This window comes from Schistocerca piceifrons, chromosome 3 (genome assembly GCF_021461385.2).
Source record: "Schistocerca piceifrons isolate TAMUIC-IGC-003096 chromosome 3, iqSchPice1.1, whole genome shotgun sequence".
NCBI classification, from domain to species: Eukaryota; Metazoa; Arthropoda; class Insecta; order Orthoptera; family Acrididae; genus Schistocerca; species Schistocerca piceifrons.
The window spans coordinates 341,269,253-341,294,351 of NC_060140.1; the positions used below are offsets into that span (position 1 = coordinate 341,269,253).

The window sequence follows — 25,099 nt, forward strand, 5'->3', positions numbered from 1 at the left end:
TCGACCATCATCAATTATTTTGCTCCCCAAATATCAAACTCCCTTACTACTTTAAGTGTCTCATTTCCTAATCTAATTCCCTCAGCATCACCCGACTTGATTTGACTACATTCCATTATCCTTGTTTTGCTTTTGTTGATGTTCATTTTATATCCTCCTTTCAAGACACTGGCCATTCCGTTCAACTGCCCTTCCAAGTCCTTTGCTGTCTCTGACAGAATTACAATGTCATCAGCGAACCTCAAAGTTTTTATTTCTTCTCCATGAATTTTAATACCTACTCCTAATTTTTCTTTTGTTTCCTTTACTGCTTGCTCAATATACAGATTGAACAACATCGGGGAGAGGCTACAACCCTGTCTTACTCCCTTCCCAACCACTGCTTCCCTTTCATGTCCCTCGACTCTTATAACTGCCATCTGGTTTCTGTACAAATTGTAAATAGCCTTTCGCTCCCTGTATTTTACCCCTGCCACCTTTAGAATTTGAAAGAGAGTATTCCAGTCAACATTGTCAAAAGCTTTCTCTAAGTCTACAAATGCTAGAAACGTAGGTTTGCCTTTCCTTAATCTTTCTTCTAAGATAAGTCGTAAGGTCAGTATTGCTTCACGTGTTCCAGTGTTTCTACGGAATCCAAACTGATCTTCCCCGAGGTTGGCTTCTACTAGTTTTTCCATTCGTCTGTAAAGAATTCGTGTTAGTATTTTGCAGCTGTGACTTATTAAGCTGATAGTTCGGTAATTTTCACATCTGTCAACACCTTCTTTCTTTGGGATTGGAATTATTATATTCTTCTTGAAGTCTGAGGGTATTTCGCCTGTTTCATACATCTTGCTCACCAGATGGTAGAGTTTTGTCAGGACTGGCTCTCCCACGGCCGTCAGTAGTTCCAATGGAATATTGTCTACTCCGGGGGCCTTGTTTCGACTCAGGTCTTTCAGTGCTCTGTCAAACTCTTCACACAGTATCATATCTCCCATTTCATCTTCATCTACATCCTCTTCCATTTCCATAATATTGTCCTCAAGTACATCGCCCTTGTATAGACCCTCTATATACTCCTTCCACCTTTCGGCTTTCCCTTCTTTGCTTAGAACTGGGTTTCCATCTGAGCTCTTGATATTCATACAAGTCGTTCTCTTATCTCCAAAGGTCTCTTTAATTTTCCTGTAGGCGGTATCTATCTTACCCCTAGTGAGATAGGCCTCTACATCCTTACATTTGGCCTCTAGCCATCCCTGCTTAGCCATTTTGCACTTCCTGTCGATCTCATTTTTGAGACGTTTGTATTCCTTTTTGCCTGTTTCATTTTTATATTTTCTCCTTTCATCAATTAAATTCAGTATTTCTTCTGTTACCCAAGGATTTCTACTAGCCCTCGTCTTTTTACCTACTTTATCCTCTGCTGCCTTCACTACTTCATCCCTCAAAGCTACCCATTCTTCTTCTACTGTATTTATTTCCCCCATTCCTGTCAATTGCTCCCTTATGCTCTCCCTGAATCTCTGTACAACCTCTGGTTCTTTTAGTTTATCCAGGTCCCATCTCCTTAAATTCCCACCTTTTTGCAGTTTCTTCAGTTTTAATCTACAGGTCATAACCAATAGATTGTGGTCAGAGTCCACATCTGCCCCTGGAAATGTCTTACAATTTAAAACCTGGTTCCTAAATCTCTGTCTTACCATTATATAATCTATCTGATACCTTTTAGTATCTCCAGGGTTCTTCCATGTATACAACCTTCTTTCATGATTCTTAAACCAAGTGTTAGTTATGATTATGTTGTGCTCTGTGCAAAATTCTACTCTGTGCTGTAAGGGTGCTGCAAATGACAACCAAAGGGGCATGCTGCAAAATGAAATGGCAACCCAGACTATCGGCAACCCAGACTATCACTCCTAGCTGTCGGGCCATGGGTGACAGTTGGGTCAGTGTCCCACCACTGTCTGGGGTGTCTTGAGATGTGTCTTCACTGGTAATCGAGGCCCAATTCGAAGGAGGACTTTGAACACAGTTCTACTCTAGTCAGTGAGATTCCAGGCCACAATGACCAGAGAAGGCTTATGGGGAGATGCCCTAGACAGTGATGGGATCACCAACCTCACTCACATACCATACAACCCGACAAACAGTATTAATGGTCTGGGATGTCATTTTGTTTCATAGAAGGATCCCTTTTGTTTTCATTTTATGTTGATGATATTCTGCACACTGTTTTGTTTCCCTTCATGGCAAGTCCTCATGGGCTTACATTTCGGCACGATAATGCCTGCCTGAACACAGTGAGAATTTCTTATGCTTATCTTTGTGGTTGCCAAACCCTACCTTAGCCAGCAAGGATGCATCTCTCCGCAACTGAGAAGGTTTAGAGCATTATGGGCAGGGCCCTCCAATCAGCTCAGGATTTTGATGATCTAATTTATCAACTGGACAGAATGTAGCATGATATCCCTCAGGACATCCAACAACTGTATCAGTTGATGCCAAGCTGAATAACTGCTTGCATAAGAGTCAGATGTAAACCAACACAATATTGACTTCCACAATTTGGGTATTCTCTTGAATAAATCATCCATTTTTTCTGAAATTATAATCGTTTGTTTGTACATGTCATCACATCTATCATTTTCTGTACTGTTTGGATAGTTCTCCCTTGGTGCATCTTTTTGTATTAGAGTGTATAAATATGACTTACATTTTTCACAATACATGCTTGTTCACTATGTTTGACAACAGTACTAGCACTGTGACAAACAATAAACATTCCACCGCTATAGAGGATATGCCAACACATTACTCTACGAACTCGTAACCTGGTTCAAAGTAAACTCTCTGTCAATAAATATGAGTAAAACTAATTATGTCCATTTCAGTTTTAATCACTAAATCCTGTAGGAGAAACCTATTGTACACAGCAGTCAGAAAATATAAAGGGTAGACTGTCCCACATCCTTAGGTATCTGCTTTGGTGGCAAGGTTACCTGGGAACATCATGTTGTCCAGACCCTACAAAGTTTGTCCTCAGCTATTTTTACTGTAAGGACATTGGTAACATCAGTGCCACAAAATCTACTCACTCTGGATACTTCCACTCTTATGTGCTGTGGAGTTATTTTCTACAGCAGTTCACAAACACCACAGAACATTTTCTTTCTGCAGAGAAACACTAACAAATTATTTGCAGAGTTTCCCCACAAGAAATTCATGTCAATCTTTTTTAACAAACATGTGCTACCACAACATCCAAATAAATGCTATTATGAGCTCCATGGTTAACAATCCTGTGCACTATGAAACCAGTGAAATTTACCATGTTCACAATGGAAGGAAGGCTGACCTCCACTGTTATTTCAAAAATCTAACCTCGGCACAAAAAGGTTTACAGTGTTCCGATACTAATATGTTTAGTTCACTGTCTAATAGTATCAGAGGTCTGTGAATTAACAGTACATTATTTAAAACTAAAGATCGATTTGCTCAATTAAACTTTATTCATTAGAAGAATTTTTATAAGATATAGTTATAGACTGTTTTATACATATATTTTGATTGTCTGTTATGTATTATTGTACATGTACTAATTATTGTACTGTGCCTATTTTGACGTAGTTCTGTCTCTGTAAATTAACTGTACTTTCCCTTAAAATCACTTTAAACATTCTATGTAATTTATATTTATATATTTTTTGACTTGCTCCTACCATCTCACATGCATAAAAGGATCAACAGAATGTGTGTGTCATTACAGATGTGCAAAGATGCAAAATAGTCACAGAATATGGGCCTTGTGAAAAAAAATGTTAACATTATTATTTATTATTTCAAATACTAAATCTCTCTTACTGATTGTTGAAACTGTAATTGATGACAGGTGATCTTAAGTGCTTTGATTTACTTATTACTTACTGTGGTTTCTCCTCTCCTTTCCATTTGTACTAGGATCTAAATCTGAAATACACAGGGTTAGTGTGCTGTCTGCAAAGTACTTTGCTGATAGGCATGGTCTGCTACATCACACAATTTAAAATTATCCAGACAACCTGAACTGTAACTTGAGTCATTCACATATAATTTGTAGCCCGGTGATTACGCGGGCAAAAATATGAGAGAGATCATGTATAAAATTTAGCTGTACAGTTCATCATTTACTTATGACAACAGTGATTCGTAGCCATGAATAATCTTTGAGTGCCTGTAGTGGTGGTGGTGGTGGTGGTGGTGGTGGTGGTAGCTATGGTGGACAACAATGATGCCTTTATTGTGGTAGTCCCATTATATCTGTGATAACTGATCAAGAAATCTCCTGTAAAAATACAGATATGCCTTTTTACACACACATTCAAAAAGTTCGTACAGTGTGTTGTACCCCACCTTCTGCCCCCCCGCCCCCCACTGAATCAACATCTATTCTTCAACAATCCACTCTGTACATAGGAGACGAACAGTCAGACTAAGGCAGCTACTGTTATAAGCACAAGAAAAGACTGCTGGGATAGACAACTTGGTCAATGGGGTTGAGGCATTTACTGGACGAACTGTATTTTGTCTCGAGTGGAATTTGAGACTGAGAAATGCAGCATGTTTTCCTGGATGGAGAGAGAGACAGACTGTTATATGAGTAGCTCCACGTGTGCACAACGACCCTGTTCACGTTGCATATTAATGACCTTGCAGACAATAATAGTAACATCAGATTTTTAACAGGTGGAGGTATCCATAATGATGTACTGTCTAATTTTTAAAACTACACAAATATTGAGTTAGATCTTGATAAGATTTGAAAGTGGTGCAAAGACTGGCAACATGCTTTAAATGTTAAAAATGTGAAATTTGGCACTTTATGAAATGAAAAAAATGTAGTGGTTTGCAGAGTATGGATCTACATTTAAGATCACTTTGTATGTATCGTATGTTCAGGTTCCATCACAGGTTTTGCTGGTATGTAAGTCATACTCCAGTACGAAGACCAATGAGAATTGGCACCTAGCAATATAAACACAAGCCCATTTCTTTCAGCTCCACTTAATTCTCATGGTTATGCCTAATGGTCCTATTTTCTGAAACTGGCATATCAAGCAGCAAAGAAGTTTCTGTTAGAAACTGACATTGAATGGTCATGTAAATTGCAGAAGACTGTTTAATACACAACTGTAGTGCACATTTTGGACTCATTCCTCCCATATAGGATTTTGTTGCATATCTACAACATTTAAACTTAGATAATTGTTATCATTATTCTAAACTTTTTTCCTCCAAGTGCCTCCTACTGTGGGTCTGTCATTTCAGCTTATTGATTCTGAAATGCCTGCTAAGAGCATTCACTAGCCAGTGATTTCTAATTTTATATCACTTAGATCTTTGTCTAATAAAATGAGTAATTTCTGACAACTATGAAAAAGTTAACTTAATGTTGAATATTTCAAAGCTGTAAACTATTATCCTATTCTTTTTCAGGTTGTCACAAACAAGGAATTCACACAAGCCTTTGCTAGAGCACTGTGGCGGCCAGCTTTCATCCCACTGCCAGAAATGGTTTTGAATTTGGCCTTCAGTGAAGACAGAGCAAAGATGATTACAGAGGGACAAAAGGTTATTCCTAAACGAACCCTGTCATATGGGTTCCAGTATAAATTTCCTGACATTGAGTCAGCTTGTAAAGATATTGTGAGCTCAAAATAATTTTGAAAATGAATGTCAATTAAGTTATTAGACTGGCTGTAATTAAAAGTGTCATTTCCAACATGTGGTACAATGTTTTTCTTTTATATCCAAAGTGCTTATCCTCTCTTTACCATGAGTGTTTTTGGGGGGGGGGGATCAATCCAATAATGAATGCTGGGGTCACAAACAATTTCGCCATTACAACTACACAAAGGGTGGGGATAGCAAAAAAAGTGAAATAGTGGAGGATGTCTTACGTGATTGGAAGCATTCTTCAGGAACATAAAATAAAAACTAGCAGGTTATGCTCAGTGTTGCAGATTAAGACAATTTAATGTGCTATTTCTGGAATACAGAGTGTTCGACTACGTGCTTAGAGGATGGCACGCTGTAAAAAGTAATTTTAATTTTTGGATCCATAGTATCACTAAATTTCTTAAAGATAGGAATGTTCCTATCAATAATAAAAAAAATAAAACTTTTTTCATTGGAAATTTGTTAATATTATCTCCTTTGGTATCATCAGGAAACATCACAAAAAAAATTACGTCACATGCTTCCATCTACATGGCAGTGGAACAATCAATTGAAAATGGCATAAATATTGCACAATTGCAGATGTGAAGTTCTGTAACTAGAACAAAGAATGTGAATGGCATACTGATAAATGGAAGCATATAACCTAATTTTTGGTAGGGTGTTGCATGATAATGCCCAAAAAGATGAAATTACCTTAACTGCTAATGAAATGAAGTGTGTTTCAAATAAACACAGTCACAGAACACCGACTTCTTTCAAGATACTGAAAGGGACCTGAAATGCATCCGAAACAATAGTACTCTGTTCGTCAAGGTTCACTTTTAAATTATTTTGTATTGCTCCTTCTAAAGGCATAGTAGGATTCTCACCTATGCAGACTAGTATTAAACATTTAATAGTATCTCATTTGATTAACAACAATTAGGAATGTGCCTATGCTTGTACACTTTACAAATATATTTTCCCTTCAGTTTGCATCTTTCTCTTTACAGAAAACTCTTCAGTTGTTATACATGAAGATTTCAAATTGGCTGTGAAGAAAATGTTAAGATAAATGAAAGTGTAGTAACTTTACAAAATGTTTTTAATCCTTGACGTTTATGTGAAATGCATACATAGTTGATGGAGTTAACACATAAAGGAATTCAATAGATGCATGAACACCCAGAATTTCTTCCTGAGAGTCAAGGTTCAAAAGTTGTTGCACTGCAACCTGTTTCACATGTCTGCCAGTTCGACGATTTCTGAGTTCTCCATTCACTGGACACGGTTGTCTGTATATGTATATATGTCTAGTTGCTTCACATATAGCAACATATGACAGATCTGCAAAAGAAGAATAATAAATTAAGTGCTGACTGCATAACCATCTAAACGCGGACAATTTTCCATTTTATCCACGCAAAGTCACAGAGCAGTTTTATTCAATAATTACAATAGTTGTAAGGACAGAATTAAAGGAATGTAACAACAAAACCACAAACTTAATTTACAACTGATTTTTAATTGACATATATAATGTGGGAAACATGAAAATTGCATTCAACATTATGAAAGCAGAATAAACTTATTGATAATTTTTCTGAGTATTTTATATCTATAAGCAAGGTTCCACACACAAGCTCAGGAATATGGTTACAAAATTGCTCCTCCCGATGTTGCAACCAAAGACGATTTTTTTTTTAAATTATAACAAATAAAAACCTTATTTGCCTCAATGGACAATGGATCCACGATCTTCAGTGCAGATATATACCATCATTTGGCCTCCAGCGGGAATCAAAAATTAGACAGCATGAAGAACGTGGACGGGTAGGTGGTGCTTGGTGGTAGTGTGGGTTGGACTGAGAACAGGCTGAGATAGTCAATGCATTTACAATAAGCACTGTGTTCGGATGGCGTTTTGGGTTACGCAGCTGCCTAGTAAGCAGGTGATCCCAGGTTCGAGTCCCAGTCCGGCACACAGTTTTACTCTTTGCTGCCAATTCCACAGAAAGCCCCGATGCAGCTAACATCATCAGTTCCTTCCCCTTCCTATTATTTCTCCCCTTCCCCCTCCAATTTGCAAAAAGAAAAAAAGATTCTCTAGGAAAATAACAATCTAAAAGGTTGTGAAATAACAGAAAAAGATCAGACAGGAAAATCTTAACTTTTGCTGTGCAAACAGTGCACAGAAATTATGTCCAAAACGAGAACAGCAGGGCCCACGAAATTGTCCAGAAAGAGCTGAACACACAAGTTCACATTGCCCGTGGCTGGGAGGTGGTGGTGGTGGTGGTGGTGGTGGGGGGGGGGGGGGGGGGGGTAATTAATAGAAGCATAGTTTGTATTAAAAATTCACAGGTAAGTTTCAATACTTTTCAGTAAATATTCTGATACTTACTACTTTTATCAGTGCCGAAATACGTTGCCACACACACCATTTTACAATATATATGCCAACTACGCTATGTGACAAGATGGTTCTACAGACAGGATAACTTTCAAACTGAAACTCGGGTACCATACACACAGATAACAATGGCTCCTATCTATGGAATTTATTGACCTCCTAAAATTGCAACTGATAGGCTGAACCATGGACCTTGCCACTGATGGGGAGACTTGTGTGCCTCAGTGAAACAGATAGCCGTATGATAGGTGCAACCACAATGGAGGGGTATATGTTGAGAGGCCAGACAGCCATGTGGTTTCGGAAGAGGGGCAAGCAGCCTTTTCAGTAACTGCAGGGGCACCAATCTGGATGATTGACTGATCTGGCCTTGTAACATCAACCAAAGCAGCCTTGCTGTGCTGGTACTGTGAACGGTTGAAAGCAAGGGGAAATAAGGCTGTAATTTTTCCTGACGGCAAGCAGCTTTACTGCATGATTAAATAATGATGGCATCCTCTTGGGTAAAATATTCCAGAGGTAAAAATAGTCCCTCATTAGGATCTACAGACAGAAACTACTCAGGACGTCGTCGTCATCACGTTAAAGAAAACTGGCGCTCCACAGATTGGATCGTGGGATGTCAGATCCCTTAATTGGGCAGGTAGGTTAGAAAATTTAAAAAGGGATAGGTTAAAGTTAGATATAGTGGGTATTAGTGAAGTTCGGTCACAAGACGAACAAGACTTCTGGTTGGGTGAGTACAGGGTTATAAATACAAATCAAATAGGGCTAATGCAGGAGTTGGTTTAATAATGAATAAAAAAATAGGAGTGCAGGTAATCTACTACAAACTGCATGGTGAAAGCATTATTGTAGCCAAGATAGACATGAAGCCCATGCCAACCACAGTAGTACAAGTTTATATGCCAACTAGCTCCACAGATGAAGAAGATATTTAAGAAAGGTATGATGCGATAAAAGAAATTATTCAGATATTTAAGGGAGATAAAACTTTAATAATAATGGGAGTTTGAAATTCAATAGTAGGAAAAGGAAGAGAAGGAAAAGTATTAGGTGAATATGGACTCAGGGTAAGGAATGAAGAAGGAAGCCGTCTGGTAGAATTTTACACAGAGCATAACCGAATCATAGCTAACACTCAGTTTAAGAATCATGAAAGAAGGTTATATAAGTGGAAGAGGCCTGGAAACACTGGAAGGTTTCGATAGATTATATAATGGTAAGACATAGATTTACGAACCATGTGTTAAATTGAAGACATTTTCAGCGGCAGATGTGGACTCTGACCACAATTTATTGATTAAGAACTGCAGATTAAAACTGAAGATACAGCAAAACGGTAGTAATTTAAGGAGATGAGACCTGGATAAACTGAAAGAACCAGGGTTTGTAGAGAGTTTTAAGAGACAGCATTAGGGAACAATTAACAAGAGCAGGGGAAGAAATACAGTAGAAGAAGAATGGGTAGCTTTGAGGAATGAAATAGAGAAGGCAGCAGGTAAAAAGACGAGTGCTAGTAGAAATCCTTGGGTAACAGAAGAGATATTGAATTTAATTGATGACAGGAGAAAATGCAAAAATGCAGTAAATGAAGCAGATGAAAAGGGGTACAAACATCTCAAAAATGAGATCGACAGGAAGTGCAAAATAGCTAAGCAGGGATGACTAGAAGACAAATGCAAGGATGTAGAGCCACATATCACTAGTAATAAGAGAGATACCGCCTAAAGGAAAATTAAAGAGACCTTTGGAGAAAAGAGAACCACCGGTATGAACATCAAGAGCCAAGACGGAAAACCAGTCCTAAGCAAAGAAGGGAAAGCAGACAGGTGGAAGGAGTATATAGAGGGTCAACACAAGGGCAATGTACTTGAGCGCAATATTCTGAAAATTCAAGAGGATGTAGATGAAGATGAAATGGGTGATATGATACTGTGTGAAGAATCTGGCAGAGCACTGAAACACCTAAGTTGAAACAAGGCCCCATGAGTAGACAGCTTTCCATTACAACTACTGATAGCCCTGGGAGACTCAGCCATGACAAAACTCTACCGTCTGGTGAGCAAGATGTATGACACAGGTGAAATACCCTCAGATGTCAAGAAGACTATAACAATTCCAATCCCAAAGAAAGCTGGTGTTGACAAGTATGAAAATTATCGAACTACCAATTTAATACACCATAACTGCAAAATACTAACATGAATTCTTTACAGAATGTAAATCTGGTAGAAGCCAACCTCACGGAAGATTAGTTTGGGTTCTATAGAAATATTAGAACATGCGAGGCAATACTGACCCAATGACTTATCTTAGAAGATAGATTAAGGAAAGGCAAACCTATGTTTCTAACATTTGTAGACTCAGAGAGCGCTTTTGACAATGTTGACTGGAATACTCTCTTTCAAATTCTGAAGGTGGCAGGGGTATAATACAGGGAGCGGAAGGCTATTTACAATTTGCACAGAAACCTGATGCCACTTATAGGGTTGTAGCCTATCCCCAATGTTATTTAATCTGTATATTGAGCGAGCAGTAAACGAAACAGAAGAAAAATTTGGAGTAGGAATTAAAATCTACGGAGAAAAAATAAAAATGTTGAGGTTTGTCAATGACATTGTAATTCTGGCAGACAGCAAAGAACTTGGAAGAGCACTGAACGGAATGGACAGTGTCTTGAAAGGAGGATATAAGATGAACATCAACAAAAGTAAAATGAGAGTAAAGAAATGTAGTCGAATTACATCAGGTGATGCTGAGGGAATTAGATTAGGAAATGAGACACTTGAAGTATTAGAGGAGTTAGTAGGGGAGCAAAATAACTAATGATGGTCAAAGTAGAGAGGATATAAAGTGGCGACGCTATAGCAAGGAAAGCGCTTCTGAAGAAGTGAAATTTGTTAACACTGAGTATAAATTTAAGTTTCAGGAAGACTTTTCTGAAAGTATTTGTATGGAGTGTAGCTATGTATGGAAGTGAAACATGGATGATAAATAGTTTAGACAAGAAGAGAACATAAGGTTTCGAAATATGGTGCTGCAGAAGACCCTGAATATTAGATGGGTAGATCAAGTAACTAATGAGGAGGTACTGAATAGAATTGGGGAGAAGAGGAATTTGTGGCACAAACTTGACTAGAAGAAGGGTTCAGTTGGTAGGACATGTTCTCAGACATCAAGGGATCATCAATTTAGAACTGGAGGGAAGCACGGAGGGTAAAAATTGTAGAGGGAGACCAAGAAATGAGCACACTAAGCAGATTCAGAAGGATTTAGGTTGCAGCAGTTACTCAGAGATAAAGAAGCTTGAACGGTATACAGTAGCACGGAGAGCTTAATCAAACCAGTCTCTGGACTGAAGACCACCACCACCACCACCAACAACAACAACAACAACAACAACAACAACAACAGGCTTTTTAACAGTGTTCTTAAGGTATATTACATATAATAATAATAATAATAATAATAATAGTCATAGTAGTAAAGCATTAAGTATGTAAAATTGAACAGCTGTGTAAATCCCATGACATGGATGAATTGTGTATAAATAGTCTAGCTACTACTGGAAACTTATTTGTATATGTGTAAGTACTACTAGACGTCAAATTATATAATCATGCCAACAATTTCCTTGTATGTGGTCTATGACAAAGTTCTGGAGTGAGACCCAGTACTGGTGATAGTTTATTCCAGATGGTCAGCGTCTTAATTTGTACACTACTGATTAGTCCTACAAATCTACACATTTTACCGAAAATAAATAGTGTTATTCAACTGAGTTGGCTTTAAATGTGGGCTGGTCTGGTTGTCCAGCACATACTAGTAAAGTTTTGAAACGTGAGATTTCAAGTGAAGAAGTCTTATTCTGTTTCTGTGCATTTTTTATCTGTTCACACAAGCAACATGGCTAAAAACTGGAGCTGCGCCAACTAGTTTCCTTGAAGCTGTTAAAGTAGCATGGGATGCCAATGGAAGGATGAACGAACTTCATGGTACAGTTTTCTCAAGGGCAATTAATGCTTTGAGGAAATGTTGTCATTTCCACATAATTCCACCGTAGTCAGACTGCCAGCATGCTCACATTTTCAGTATGAAGGACTCTCCTTTTTCATACCAGTTTTTTTTCACAAGTCCTTGAAGAGGGCATTGGTAATGTTTGGAAACTAGTGGACAAAGGTAGGTTTGTTCATACCAGCAAATGGGAATATTCCTTGGAACCACTTGGGTTCACACTACTCTACAAATGTCATCCAACGCACAATAATTTATTTATTGTGCACATGGCAATCATTGGTAGAGAAGAAAATTGCCCAACATACCAATCAACATAGTCTCCTTTTGGGATGAGGCACTGTTTTTCTGATAACTGTATGATTCTGGAATATGCACATATAGCTGCCATAACCTATTCACAGGATTCAAATCACCTTCCAGCTGCGATTTTACTTAGATGTCGAAACATGGGGACGTCAGAGATTGCCAAATTTTGTAAATGGGATGGATACTCCAGTAATTTTTTTATTGAAATCCCCCACTTTTGCCACAGTCAAAAGTGATTTTTCTTTCTTTCACAATCCAGGCTTCCTCTGTCTGGTTGCCAGTGCAGAGTCTGGTCCTAGCAGCCAGAGACTGTGGACATTTAGAGCTCTCCCTGTGTGTGTGTGTGTGTGTGTGTGTGTGTGTGTGTGTGTGTGTGTGTGTGTGTGTGTGTGAAAAAGGCCGTCCAGCCAAATGCTTACGCGTTTAGTAATCTTTTTATTGTGCTTATCTGAAACTCCACATCTCTGCTATATGGTGAGTAGCAATCTATCCTTTTCATAATATTGTCATTATTCCATCCTGGATTTTCCATTGTTTGATATATAACTTCAGCTTTATTTGTACAAAGCCAATGGCTTCCATCCACTGCATTTTCTTGTGTGATATGGTGGCCCCACATCTCATTAAGTCAAAGAAGGGCACAAAATTGTTGAATTATTTTTAAAATGGTCCAAACATTCCTCAGAAATTTGTTTTAACAAGTGGGGCCCACATCTACCACAACAGTTTCTCAAATTTTATCATGGCAAAGTATTCTACTTTATGAATTAGATCAAAATGCAAACAACTACTCAAAGAACGGCATCTATACACAAACCACTTTTGCAGATCTGACACTTTAATTAGATTATTGTGCACCAAGCAATGACGAACAAAATTTCACTGATTTCAACACTATCCTCTGTACTACGCTGAGAACATTTTATACCCTGCATACAAAACAATTTTATTCTTTTCACCTAACAACACTGTAGCACAATGGAGAAAATCACTCAGTAAAACTACATTGCAGAGTTGTTATGCACCCTCCACGTACTCCTGCTACTGCCTCATGTTACTTTGTCATGTTTTTTACAGGTCAGTAGGGCAGCTGCCCAAAGTGAGAATTCATTTAATTCACGAATATGAAAAAGGACCTGTAACCATACAGCCCAAATTTTTATGACCTAAAATACCTGGAAAATTATCACTAAACTGACCCGAAAATATTGATAAAATTTCATAAAAATTATATATAACGTATGTAAAGTGAGTTATAAAAGAACTAGAACTATGAAAGATTTTATAGGTGGATGAAACCAAAATACAAAAAGGATAATTAGTTTAAAATCACTGTTTTTCCTTAGGAAATCTCTTTCTTTGAAAATGTGTGAATGTTGATGGATAACATTCTTAGAGCTATTGCACTGTACGACTGTCAGCCTGCCGAGGTTCTCAAAAAGTGAGGAAATGTCTGCTGATGGATAATGCGTGCCTGTTAGAAAATCTTTCAAACATTTGCTGCAACACTTGCATGCGCTTTGATATTTTCCTTTAGGTTTAAAAATTAATCTAAAAAATTAACAAGCAAATTTCACTATTTCAGAAATGTACATTTCGTGCAATATCGGTACTTTTGTTTCAATACCCATAACTTTTACAAGTAGACAACAGTAAGTGGAGCTATAATCACAATAAGCAGATGAACAATCAATTTACTTTCAAAGTGTATGAACACATTCTTGAGATAAATTGTTTGATTGTTCCTAGAGACATATGCATTGTTCATTCTTCCCAACATTAAAAGAATGAATTATTGTGTCATAAATGATCATTCAACAAAATCTATTGGTTATGAATTGTAGATTAAAACTGAAGAAACTGCAAAAAGGTGGGAATTTAAGGAGATGGGACCTGGATAAACCGACTAAACCAGAGGTTGTAGAGTGTTTCAGGGAGAGCATAAGGGAACAATTGACAGGAATGGAGGAAAGAAATACGGTAGAAGAAGAATGGGTAGCTTTGAGGGATGAAGTAGTGAAGGCAGCAGAGGATCAAGTAGGTAAAAAGATAAGGGCTAGTAGAAATCCTTAGGTAACAGAAGAAATATTGAATTTAATTGATGAAAGGAGAAAATATAAAAATGCAGTAAATGAAGCAGGCAAAAAGGAATATAAACGTCTCAAAAATGAGATCGACAGGAAGTGCAAAATGGCTAAGCAGGGATGGCTAGAGGACAAATGTAAGGATGTAGAGGCTTACCTCACTAGGGGTAAGATAGATACTGCCTACAGGAAAATTAAAGAGACCTTTGGATATAAGAGAACCACTTGTATGAACATCAAGAGCTCAGATGGAAACCCAGTTCTAAGCAAAGAAGGGAAAGCAGAAAGGTGGAAGGAGTATATAGAGGGTCTATACAAGGGCGATGTACTTGAGGACAATATTATGGAAATGGAAGAGGATGTAGATGAAGATGAAATGGGAGATACAATATTGCGTGAAGAGTTTGACAGAGCACTGAAAGACCTGAGTCGAAACAAGGCCCCCGGAGTAGACAACATTCCATTGGAACTACTGACGGCCTTGGGAGAGCCAGTCCTGACAAAACTCTACCATCTGGTGAGCAAGCTGTATGAGACAGGTGAAATACCCTCAGACTTCAAGAAGAATATAATAATTCCAATCCCAAAGAAAGCAGGTGTCGACAGATGTGAAAATTACAGTTTAATAAGTCACAGCTGCAAAATACTAATGCGAATTCTGTACAGACGAATGGAAAAACTAGTAGAAGCCGACCTCAGGGAAGATCAGTTTGGATTCCGTAGAAATGTTGTAACGCATGAGGCAACACTGACCCTACGACTTACCTTAGAAGCTAGATAAGGAAGGGCAAACCTACGTTTCTAGCATTTGTAGACTTAGAGAAAGCTTTTGACAATGTTGACTGGAATCCTCTCTTTCAAATTCTGAAGGTGGCAGGGGTAAAATACAGGGAGAGAAAGGCTATTTACAATTTGTACAGAAACCAGATGGCAGTTATAAGAGTCGAGGGACATGAAAGGGAAGCAGTGGTTGGGAAGGGAGTGAGACAGGGTTGTAGCCTCTCCCCGATGTTATTCAATCTGTATATTGAGCAAGCAGTGAAGGAAACAAAAGAAAAATTTGGAGTAGGTATTAAAATCCATGGAGAAGAAATAAAAACTTTGAGGTTCACCAATGACATCGTAATTCTGTCAGAGACAGTAAAGGACTTGGAAGGGCAGTTGAACGGAATGGACAGTGTCTTGAAAGGAGGATATAAGATGAACATCAACAAAAGCAAAACGAGAATAATGGAATGTAGTCGAATTAAGTCAGGTGATGCTGAGGGAATTAGATTAGGAAATGAGACACTTGAAGTAGTAAAGGAGTTTTGCTATTTGGGGAGCAAAATAACTGATGATGGTCGAAGTAGAGAGGATATAAAATGCAGACTGGCAATGGCAAGGAAAGTGTTTCTGAAGAAGAGAAATTTGTTAACATCGAGTATAGATTTAAGTGTCAGGAAGTCATTTCTGAAAGTATTTGTATGGAGTGTAGCCATGTACGGAAGTGAAACATAGACAATAAATAGTTTGGACAAGAAGAGAATATAAGCTTTTGAAATGTGGTGCTACAGAAGAATGCTGAAGATTAGATGCGTAGATCACATAACTAATGAGGAAGTATTGAATAGGATTGGGGAGAAGAGAAGTTTGTGGCACAACTTGACCAGAAGAAGGGATCGGTTGGTAGGACATGTTCTGAGGCATCAAGGGATCACCAATTTAGTACTGGAGGGCAGCGTGGAGGGAGACCAAGAGATGAATACATTAAGCAGATTCAGAAGGATGTAGGTTGCAGTAGGTACTGGGAGATGAAGCTTGCACAGGATAGAGTAGCATGGAGAGCTGCATCAAACCAGTCTCAGGACTGAAGACCACAACAACAACAACAACAAATGATCATTCAACAAAAAATGCAAAAATGATGTATAATCTTAAAAATGGCATCATCCTTGAAAAATTAAATAAACAATGGTACCTATATGACAAAAGATGTAGAATTAAATGTAAATTTCTATAACCAAAAGATTTGGGATTTTAATACTTGTGAACAATGAGTAAATCATAACAGAAATGTCAACAAACTCTAGGCATTAGTAATAAGTTATGACAAAATGAAACAAATCTGGCACTTGACTGAGTGCCAGAACTATTACCCATGTACACCTGCACCTGCATTTCCATCAACATACATAATCCACAAGTCACTGTATGAAACTTCCTGGCAGATTAAAACTATGGGCCAGACCACGACTCGAACTCGGGACCGAGTTCGAGTCTCCGTTCGGCACACAGTTTCAATCTGCCAGGAAGTTTCATATCAGTGCACTCTCCGCTGCAGAGTGAAAATCGCATTCTGAAGTCACTGTATGTCACATGGCAGAGAGGTCATATCACACTTCCTTGGACACTCCTGAGTATACCCATGGCTCTGATGAACACTTGCCATCCCATATATCTGGAAACCTATTTCTTATGCTCAGGCCTTCTTTAACAGTCAGCAATGAGGCACTGTGTCAAACACTTTCCAAAAATTTAGAAATATGGTATCAGCCTGTTGCCTTTCATCCATGGTTCACAGGGCATTGTAAGAGAAAAGGGCAAGCCGAGTTTCGTGTGAGTGATGGTTTTTAAATCATTGTTGATTTGTGGATAGAGGTTCCCTTTCTCAAGGGAATTTATTATATTCAAACTTAGAATACACCTGAGAATTTTCCAGAAAACCGATGTTAAAGATTCTGTTCCACAATTTTGCAGGACCATTCTTTTACCCTTCCTATATACATGAGTCATATGCACTTTTTCCCAGTCATTAGGGACTTTGCACTGGGGAAGGAATTCACAATAAATGCAGCCTAAGTAAGACTACAGTGCCGAAGAGTACTCTCTGTAAAACAGAGCTGTGATTCCATCCAGACCTGGCAACTTATTTGTTCTCAACTCTTTCAGTTACATCTACATCGATACTCTGCAAATCACATTTAAGTGCTGACAATGGGTTCATCAAACCACCTTCACAATTCTCTATTATTCCAATCTCGTACAGTGCGTGGAAAGAACACACACCTGTATCATTCCGTACGAGCTCCGATTTCCCTCATTTTCTCGTGGTGATCGTTTCTCCCTATGTAAGTCGGTGTCAACAGAATATTTTCGTATCTGGAGCAGAAAGTTGGTCATTGGAATTTCATGAGAAGATTTTGTCGCAACAAAAGAGTCTTTGTTTTAATTTCCAGCCCAAATCCTCTATCATTTCAGTGACACACTCTCCCATATTTCGTGATAACACAAAACATGCTGCCCTTCTTAGAACTTTTTCAATGTACTGCTGCTAAGATTGTCTTCCAAATAGTTTATATAGATAAGGAACAGCAAAGAGCCTATAACACTACCTTGGGGAAGCCAGAAATCACTTCTGTTTCACTCAATGACTTTCCGTCAATTACTACAAACTGTGACCTCTCCGACTGTAAATCACAAATTCAGTCACATAACTGAGACGATATTTTATGAGCATCCAAGTTCACTACAATCTGCAACTGTGGTACAGTGTCAAAAGCCTTCCGGAAGTCCAGAAATATGGAATTGATCTGAGATCTCTAGTTGTGTTTCACAAGTATGATGTTTTCTAAATCCATGTTGACTGTGTGTCAATAGATCGTTTTCTTTGAGGTAATTCATAATGTTCGAACACAATATATGTTCCAAGATCCTGCTGCATATCAACATTAATGATATGGGCCTGTAATTTAGTGGACTACTACTACTACACTTCTTGAATATTGGTGGGACCTGTGCAACTTTCCAGTCTTTGGGTACAGATTTTTCGTCGAGCGAACGGTTGTATATGATTGTTAAATATGTAATGCATCATCATACTCTGAAAGGAACCTAATTGGTATACAGTCTGGACCAGACGACTTGCTTTTATTAAGTGCTCCAAGTTGCTTCACTACTTCGTCTTCTTTTGTGAAGGCATTTTGGAAGGGTGTGTTTAGAAACTCTGCTTTGGCAGCACTATCATCAATAGTATCTCCATTGCTATCACACAGAGAAGGCATTGATTGTTACTTGCTGCTAACATACTTTACATATGACCAGAATCTCTTTGAATTTTCTGCCAGGCTTCGAGACAAAGTTTCATTGTGCAAACTATTATAAGCATCTTGCATTGAAGTCCGCATTAAATTTCGAGCTTCTGTAAAAGATTGCCAATTTTGGAAGTTTTGCATCTGTTTGAATTTGCCATGTTTGTTTCGTTGTTTCTTCAACAGTGTTCTGACCTGTTTTGTGCACCAAGGAGGATCAGCTCCATCGTTTGTTAATTAATTTGGTATAAATCTCTCAATTGCTGCTGATACTATTTCTTTGAATTCAAGCCACATCTGGTCTACACTTACATTATTAATCTGGAAGGAGTGGAGATTGTCTCTCAGGATGGCATCAATTGAATTTTTGTCTGCTTTTTTGAATAGGTGTATTTTTCATTTATTTTTGGAGAATTTGGGGGTTACAACATTCAATCTTGCTACGACAACCCTGTGTTCACTAATCCCTGTATCCGTTTTGATGCTCATTATTAAGTGTGATTTCACAACCATTTACTACTTGCGTGGGCTCATGGACTAACTGCTCAAAATAATTTTCAGAGAATGCATTTAGCACAATTTTGGTTGATGTTTTATGCATACCTCTGGAATTAAGCATGTATTTTCGCCAAAATATCCAAGGTAAATTAAAGTCACCACCAACTATAATCATATGAGATGGGTATGTATTTGAAATCAAACTCAAGTTTTCTTTGAATCTTTCAGCAACTGTATCATCTGAATTGGGAGGTCAGTAAAAGCATCCAATTATTATTTTATTGCAGTTGCCAACAATGACTTCTGTCCATACTAACTCACACGAACTATCTACTTCAATCTCGCGACAATATAAACTGCTTCTAACAGCAACACACACACCACCTCAACCGTGTTTAGCCTATCCTTTCGGAACACTGTTAGGTTCTTTGCAACAATTTCAGCTGAGCTAATCTCCGGCTTTAGACAGCTTTCAATGCCTATAACGATTTGAGCATCAGTGCTTTCTATTAGTATTTGGAGCTCTGGTACTTTCCCAACGCAGCTACAACAATTTAGAAAACTCTTCTACCATTAGTTCTTAGTGTTAGGGATACCAATTTCTATGACCTCCGTGCAATGGTCAAACAATGATATGTCTGTATATTCCTCTTCTAGAATGATTTTTTAAATGCAAAATTTAAAACTTCAGTTCTCACCCCCCTTGGGTTCTCAGCAAGATCTTTTGCCAACTTGATAGGAATGGTGCGTCATTCTTTATACAGAGACACGAATTTCCATGAACTTTTTCCTGTCGAGATTTCCATGTTCATTCTTGAACTGATAATGCTCTCATCTCTGTTTACTCAGCATTTTCCAAATTTTGTTGTTAAACCTTGATGTATTATTTTATTCCTGGCTTTAATTTTCAGAAAATAAACTAATTCCATCCTAAAAGAAAATGTACATATGAAATACAAAATCAACATAAAGAACTGCTGAGTTTTCTGGACCTGAAACTATGTTTAGTACATGGAAAAATTAACTCTGATATTTACGGGAAAGCTACCGCAACAGATATCCTCATTCATGCCTCTTCTTCTCATCCCTTTAAGCACAAATTATCATTTTTTTTCTATGAATCGTATCAATGAGGTGCCCTAATCCTTTCTGCTATTGCTACAGAACTTAATAACTTAAAATATATAGTGGTCAATAATGGATACGGAGCAAGCCTTGTACAAAAACATTAAAATAATGAAGACAAACAAGAATATAAATTCCTTTACAAGTCATAAAAATGGCTTTACTGTTAAGAAATACTCTACAATTCCATTTCTAGGTAACATTTCATATCATGTAGCCAGTTTATTTAACAAAACATGACATCAGTGTGTCCTTTGCCACCAATAATGCCACCAAGTTGTTCTTTATACGTAATGAGAACCCCTCAACTGACAAATATTTCAAATCTGGAGTATATAAAAATACAATGTACTATATGTCTGAGTTTTTATACAGGACAGACAGTGAGGTTATTTAAGACCCGCTTTCATGAGGACTTTCCCAACAAATATGGCAAGAATTCGAATTAGTCAACTTTTGCTGAACACCTCATAACAGAGACACACACTGTTTTCCCCCATCCTTGCTTAACATGGAAATTTTACACACAACTGATAAAAGCTACAAAATTAACCTTTTAGAAAAATTTTTTAATTGGATACATAAAAGATCCACTCACCAAGCGGCGGCAGAACACAAACACACAAAAGACTGATGTGACTGGCAAGCTTTCAGGAGCCAGTGGCTCCTCCTTCAGGCGGAAGGGTTGAAGGGGAAGGAAGAAAGGTGAAGGAAGAGGACTGGAGAGGTCTTTCCTTTTCATCCTGTACAGTAAATCTCCTCTGACTTGCGGTTCTGGGTGACTTTTCCAAAATCTACCCGTTTTCCTAGACCTCCCCAGTTCTTTTCCTTCACCCTTCACCCTTCTTCCTGCCCCTGCAACCCTTCTGCCTGAAGAAGGAGCCACTGGCTCCAAAGCTTGCCAATCACAACAGTCTTAAGTGTGTGTTCTGCTGCCACTTGTTGAGTAGATTTTTTATCCATCCAATTAAATAATTTTATCAATAATTGATTGTTTTTGTTGTTATTTTAGAAGAATTTGAAATATATAAACATTATCACCTAAATTCAAAAGATTTGCTGAATGATAAACTGGCATAAAAAAAATTAAAAAAAAAAAAAAAAAACAGACCATATTGATTGCATATCATCTCTCATACAATGCGAAAATTATCACATCCCTTTCATATATTACAATTATGGCCATGTTTCTTCAGACACACACACACACACACACACACACACACACACACACACACACACACACGGATATATATGCACAACAGATAGATAGAAGTGATTTAGTTAATCTAAATTGTCACACAGTGTTAATCACATGCAATACATAAATTTCTGAACATAACATGGAATTATCCTTTTATGAAGAATATATTAACTGTCTGCTAAACTAAGTAAGTTTCTGCAATATTCCTTTTATACCTCACGTAAATGCGTAGCCAAGGTCTAAAGATTTATAATATCCCTAATTTTGTGGGCTTCTGATGATGACAAATTAATTCGTCAGAACCGGTAAAGCAATTTATTTTCAACTGATGACTGAAATTTAAACTGAAAAATCCATGATGTGAATTGTTCATTTTTAATCCTCTTACCCAGCACACACTTCTCTCATTAAGGAGGATATCTATGGTGAGACTTCCTTCTTGGAAATGTTGCCTGCCTATGGAATGAAAAAGTCATCCTCCCAGTTCCCACATCACTAGATATGCACCTCTTCATAAGCCTCAATGCGCTATTGGTGTAACAAAACAGCTGCACAACAAAGCACACTCAACAATAAAGCTTTCTTCTTCGGAATTATAGTAATAGTTAACAACTTCAGGCACTCACTTAAAGTGGCATATTGTGTCATTTCTTTTCATTTGCTGAAGTGGTGTTAATTTGTGGCAACTGACTGGTACTTGTGGATAGAGGTAGGAAGTTGTCATCTTTTGAACTACTGAAAACCTTTATGATATTACAGTGGGTGACACTCCTTGACTAACTGTTGCACAATATCCTTTATTTAGTTAGTTTTATAATCACTACTGCATATAATCACTACATCTGAGCTTAAACATCTCTACAACGTACGGTCACAAAGCTGACCGGTATAGCATGAAAGTGATGTCGGCAGTTAATGAAATTAACTCCCAGTTTTCCAAAGCCAACAATGAGTTGTAAAAATATAATGAATAGAGTAAAGGTATGCTTTCTAAGTTGTTTGTGCTTTTCCATGCGAAGGCTCGGATCAGTCATTAACTACTTCTGGTATCTCCCATCTGATTGCGTCAACATGGCCATCATCAGCCAAAATATTCACTGACAGCTCCAAAACAAGAGTGGGCACTGGCTTTGCTTGCTTCTGTGATGATCCACTATCTTGGGCTATGTTTCAGTTTCCAATGGAAGCCAACATCTTCATTGCTGAAGTTATTGCGATTAAGGAGGTCCTTAAATACAAGGCAAATCAGTTCCACCACATTCACATTCATATTGTCACTGGTTCAGGGAGTGCCCCGAAAACCTAGAAAAACAGCAACGAGACTTCAACATAAATGGCCATGTGCTTAATGTAATTAAGTTAATCTACTATAGTGAAAGCCAACAAACATGCCCAGTTATGTATCAGGAGCCCCTCTGGTATCCTCATACAACAAGTTGGTGGACGCATGGCACAACAAAGTGTTAGTGATGGCTGAGCTCACTACACTTGTCTTACACCTAAAGATTTCGTTGCTGCTGTAAAGAAACTAGTCTTTTGAGAATGGTCATAGATGTGTGCCGGCTGCTGTTCACAAATAGCTGAATATACTTTTGGCTGCAGTAAGCCAACTTCAGGCTGCTGCCTCAGGCAGCAACAGTGGTGGAGAAACTTATGCATCAAATGAGAAACTTTAGGTATTGCTTGTTTCGTCCACAGGCTCTGCTGCTGAGGCATCTCACAACATAGCTGATGTGGGTTTCCGCCCTCACTGAAAGGCGAGTGACAGGTGCCAATGCATTTGCTTTGCCTGAAATGGAAAGTCTGGGTGGAAGTAGACCATCCGGCGTCACCTAGTCACCCTGTGAGTGGACAGGTGGCTGCTACTACTGCAGGATCGAAACAGGCACACAAGGGAAGGGGTATTAGGTATCAGAAGCTGCAATGTTAGGTATTAGAAGCTGCAATGTTAGGTATCAGAAGCTGCAATGTTAGGCACATTATGGAGCCCTTTATGGAAATAGTGTGCAGTGCTGGAAAGAAATTCAATGTGCTCTCAGAATGTTTGCTGGGCAGCCTCATCTGAGATGTGGAGGAGACCCTGCCTAATACTGTCGAGAGCACAAGGTGTAGTTGTATGCAAGTTGCGGCTCACATCAGTACCAATGACATCTGTCACTTGGATTCTGAGGCCATCATCAGTCTGTATAGGTGACTGACAGAAGAAGTGAAGACTGCTGATCTCATTGCAGGTGCAAGCTGAGCTCCCAATTTGCAGCACTATTCTCTCAGTGGATTGGAGGTCCTTTTGTTTGGAGCCAAGTGGAGAGTCCAACCAAAGACACCATCGATTCTGTGACTGTCTTGGCTGCAGATTTCCAGATCTGCATTGGGGGTGAAGATTTGTAGGACTCCCTCTGATAGCTCAGGGATGCACTACACAAAGGAAGCAGCTACTCGGGTAACACTAATTATGAAGTACACATTGGGGTTTTTTAGGCTAGACTGGAGTTTGGGGTCCTCTGATAAAACACTCACCAGTTGATATGCAGAGAACAAACTGACTACATGCAAAGTCACACTTCAACTGTCAAAATTTTATCAGTAAACTGTCAAAGTTTCGTAACAAAGTTCCTGAAATTACTGCCCTCCAGGAAAGTTGTCACATTCAAATTATTCACAGAACTGAGAGATAGCTGAAACCCAAAGTAGAAAGCTCCAAAATATTATGGCAGGGAACGTATATTGGAAAGACAGATTAAATGTCATAGGAGGGCAGTGTTCATCGCAGTCAACAAAAACATTGTGTCTATCAAAGTGGGAACTTGAGTCTAACTGTAAAGTTATCTGGGCATGAATAATCGGCCTGGGTGAACTCAAGTTAATTATATGACTTTTTACTGACGACCCAATTACACGCTGACACTTTTAGAATCATCCAAAAAAACCTATGCTCGGTAGCTGGAGGCGATTTTAGACTACCAAATACAGACTGGGACATCTATGGTTCCTACAGGTAGTACAGACAGCCAGCCTTGTGAAGCAGTTTTGAAAATGTTTTCCGAATCTGTCTTGAGCAGCTAGTTTGACAGCCCACATGCAATGGAAATGCAGTGGCAAGCAAAACTTAGGAACAAAAGTAACTTTCAAGTGAAGTGTCACTGTCATGTAACGAAGCTCAATGATACTTTAAGCATACATACAAATAAATGCTGCAGTATAGTACATGAAGTAACTAAAAGAAATGAGACACACAGAAATGAAACATTTATTCAAATGCTATAATTACAAGGAAGTCACAGTGATTTATGATGGTCCTTCACTCACTACAAAAGGTGGAGCAGGTTCTAATAGGGTGGGTGATCACCACAGTTGGCTATGCATGCTCTGTAATGTGCTGCCATGCTGGCCATAAGGTTAGTAAGGAGTTCTTGTGGAAGGGCATTCCATTCTTCCACCAGTGCCACAGCCAACAGCTGGATAGTCGATGGAGCATGTGCATGTACTACAATGCACCCCACACATTCTTGATGGGATTTAAGTTGTGGGAACAAGGAGGTCAGTCCATTCTGTAATCTTCCCCCATTCTGATCAGAAAGTTGGTAAATAGTTCTTGTAGTAGTGTGTCCCATTCCTAAACCAGCACAAAGAGTAAGTGCTGGATGATTGTTGGTGCACGTGGACATGCTGCAATACATCTCCCCAACACATTCCACACATG

At 38.4% G+C, this 25,099-nt stretch overlaps 2 protein-coding genes across 5 annotated transcripts in view; one reads left to right on the top strand and one right to left on the bottom strand.

Moving 5' to 3' along the window:
- LOC124787864 (epimerase family protein SDR39U1) overlaps positions 1-5,742 on the top strand; it is a 47,873-nt gene extending 42,131 nt beyond the window's left edge. For all 4 annotated transcript variants that reach the window (XM_047254827.1, XM_047254830.1, XM_047254829.1 and 1 more), the window contains exon 6: positions 5,455-5,742. In XM_047254827.1, coding sequence (XP_047110783.1) covers positions 5,455-5,679 — 225 coding nt within the window. In that variant the 3' untranslated portion in view covers positions 5,680-5,742. The remainder of the gene's footprint in view (positions 1-5,454) is intronic.
- Positions 5,743-6,766: 1,024 nt separating this feature from the next.
- The window catches only part of LOC124789932 (nudC domain-containing protein 1), a 154,731-nt gene continuing 136,398 nt past the window's right edge, over positions 6,767-25,099 (bottom strand). The window contains exon 10 of the mRNA XM_047257457.1: positions 6,767-7,026. Within this exon, the coding sequence (XP_047113413.1) occupies positions 6,785-7,026 (242 nt within the window). The 3' untranslated portion in view covers positions 6,767-6,784. The remainder of the gene's footprint in view (positions 7,027-25,099) is intronic.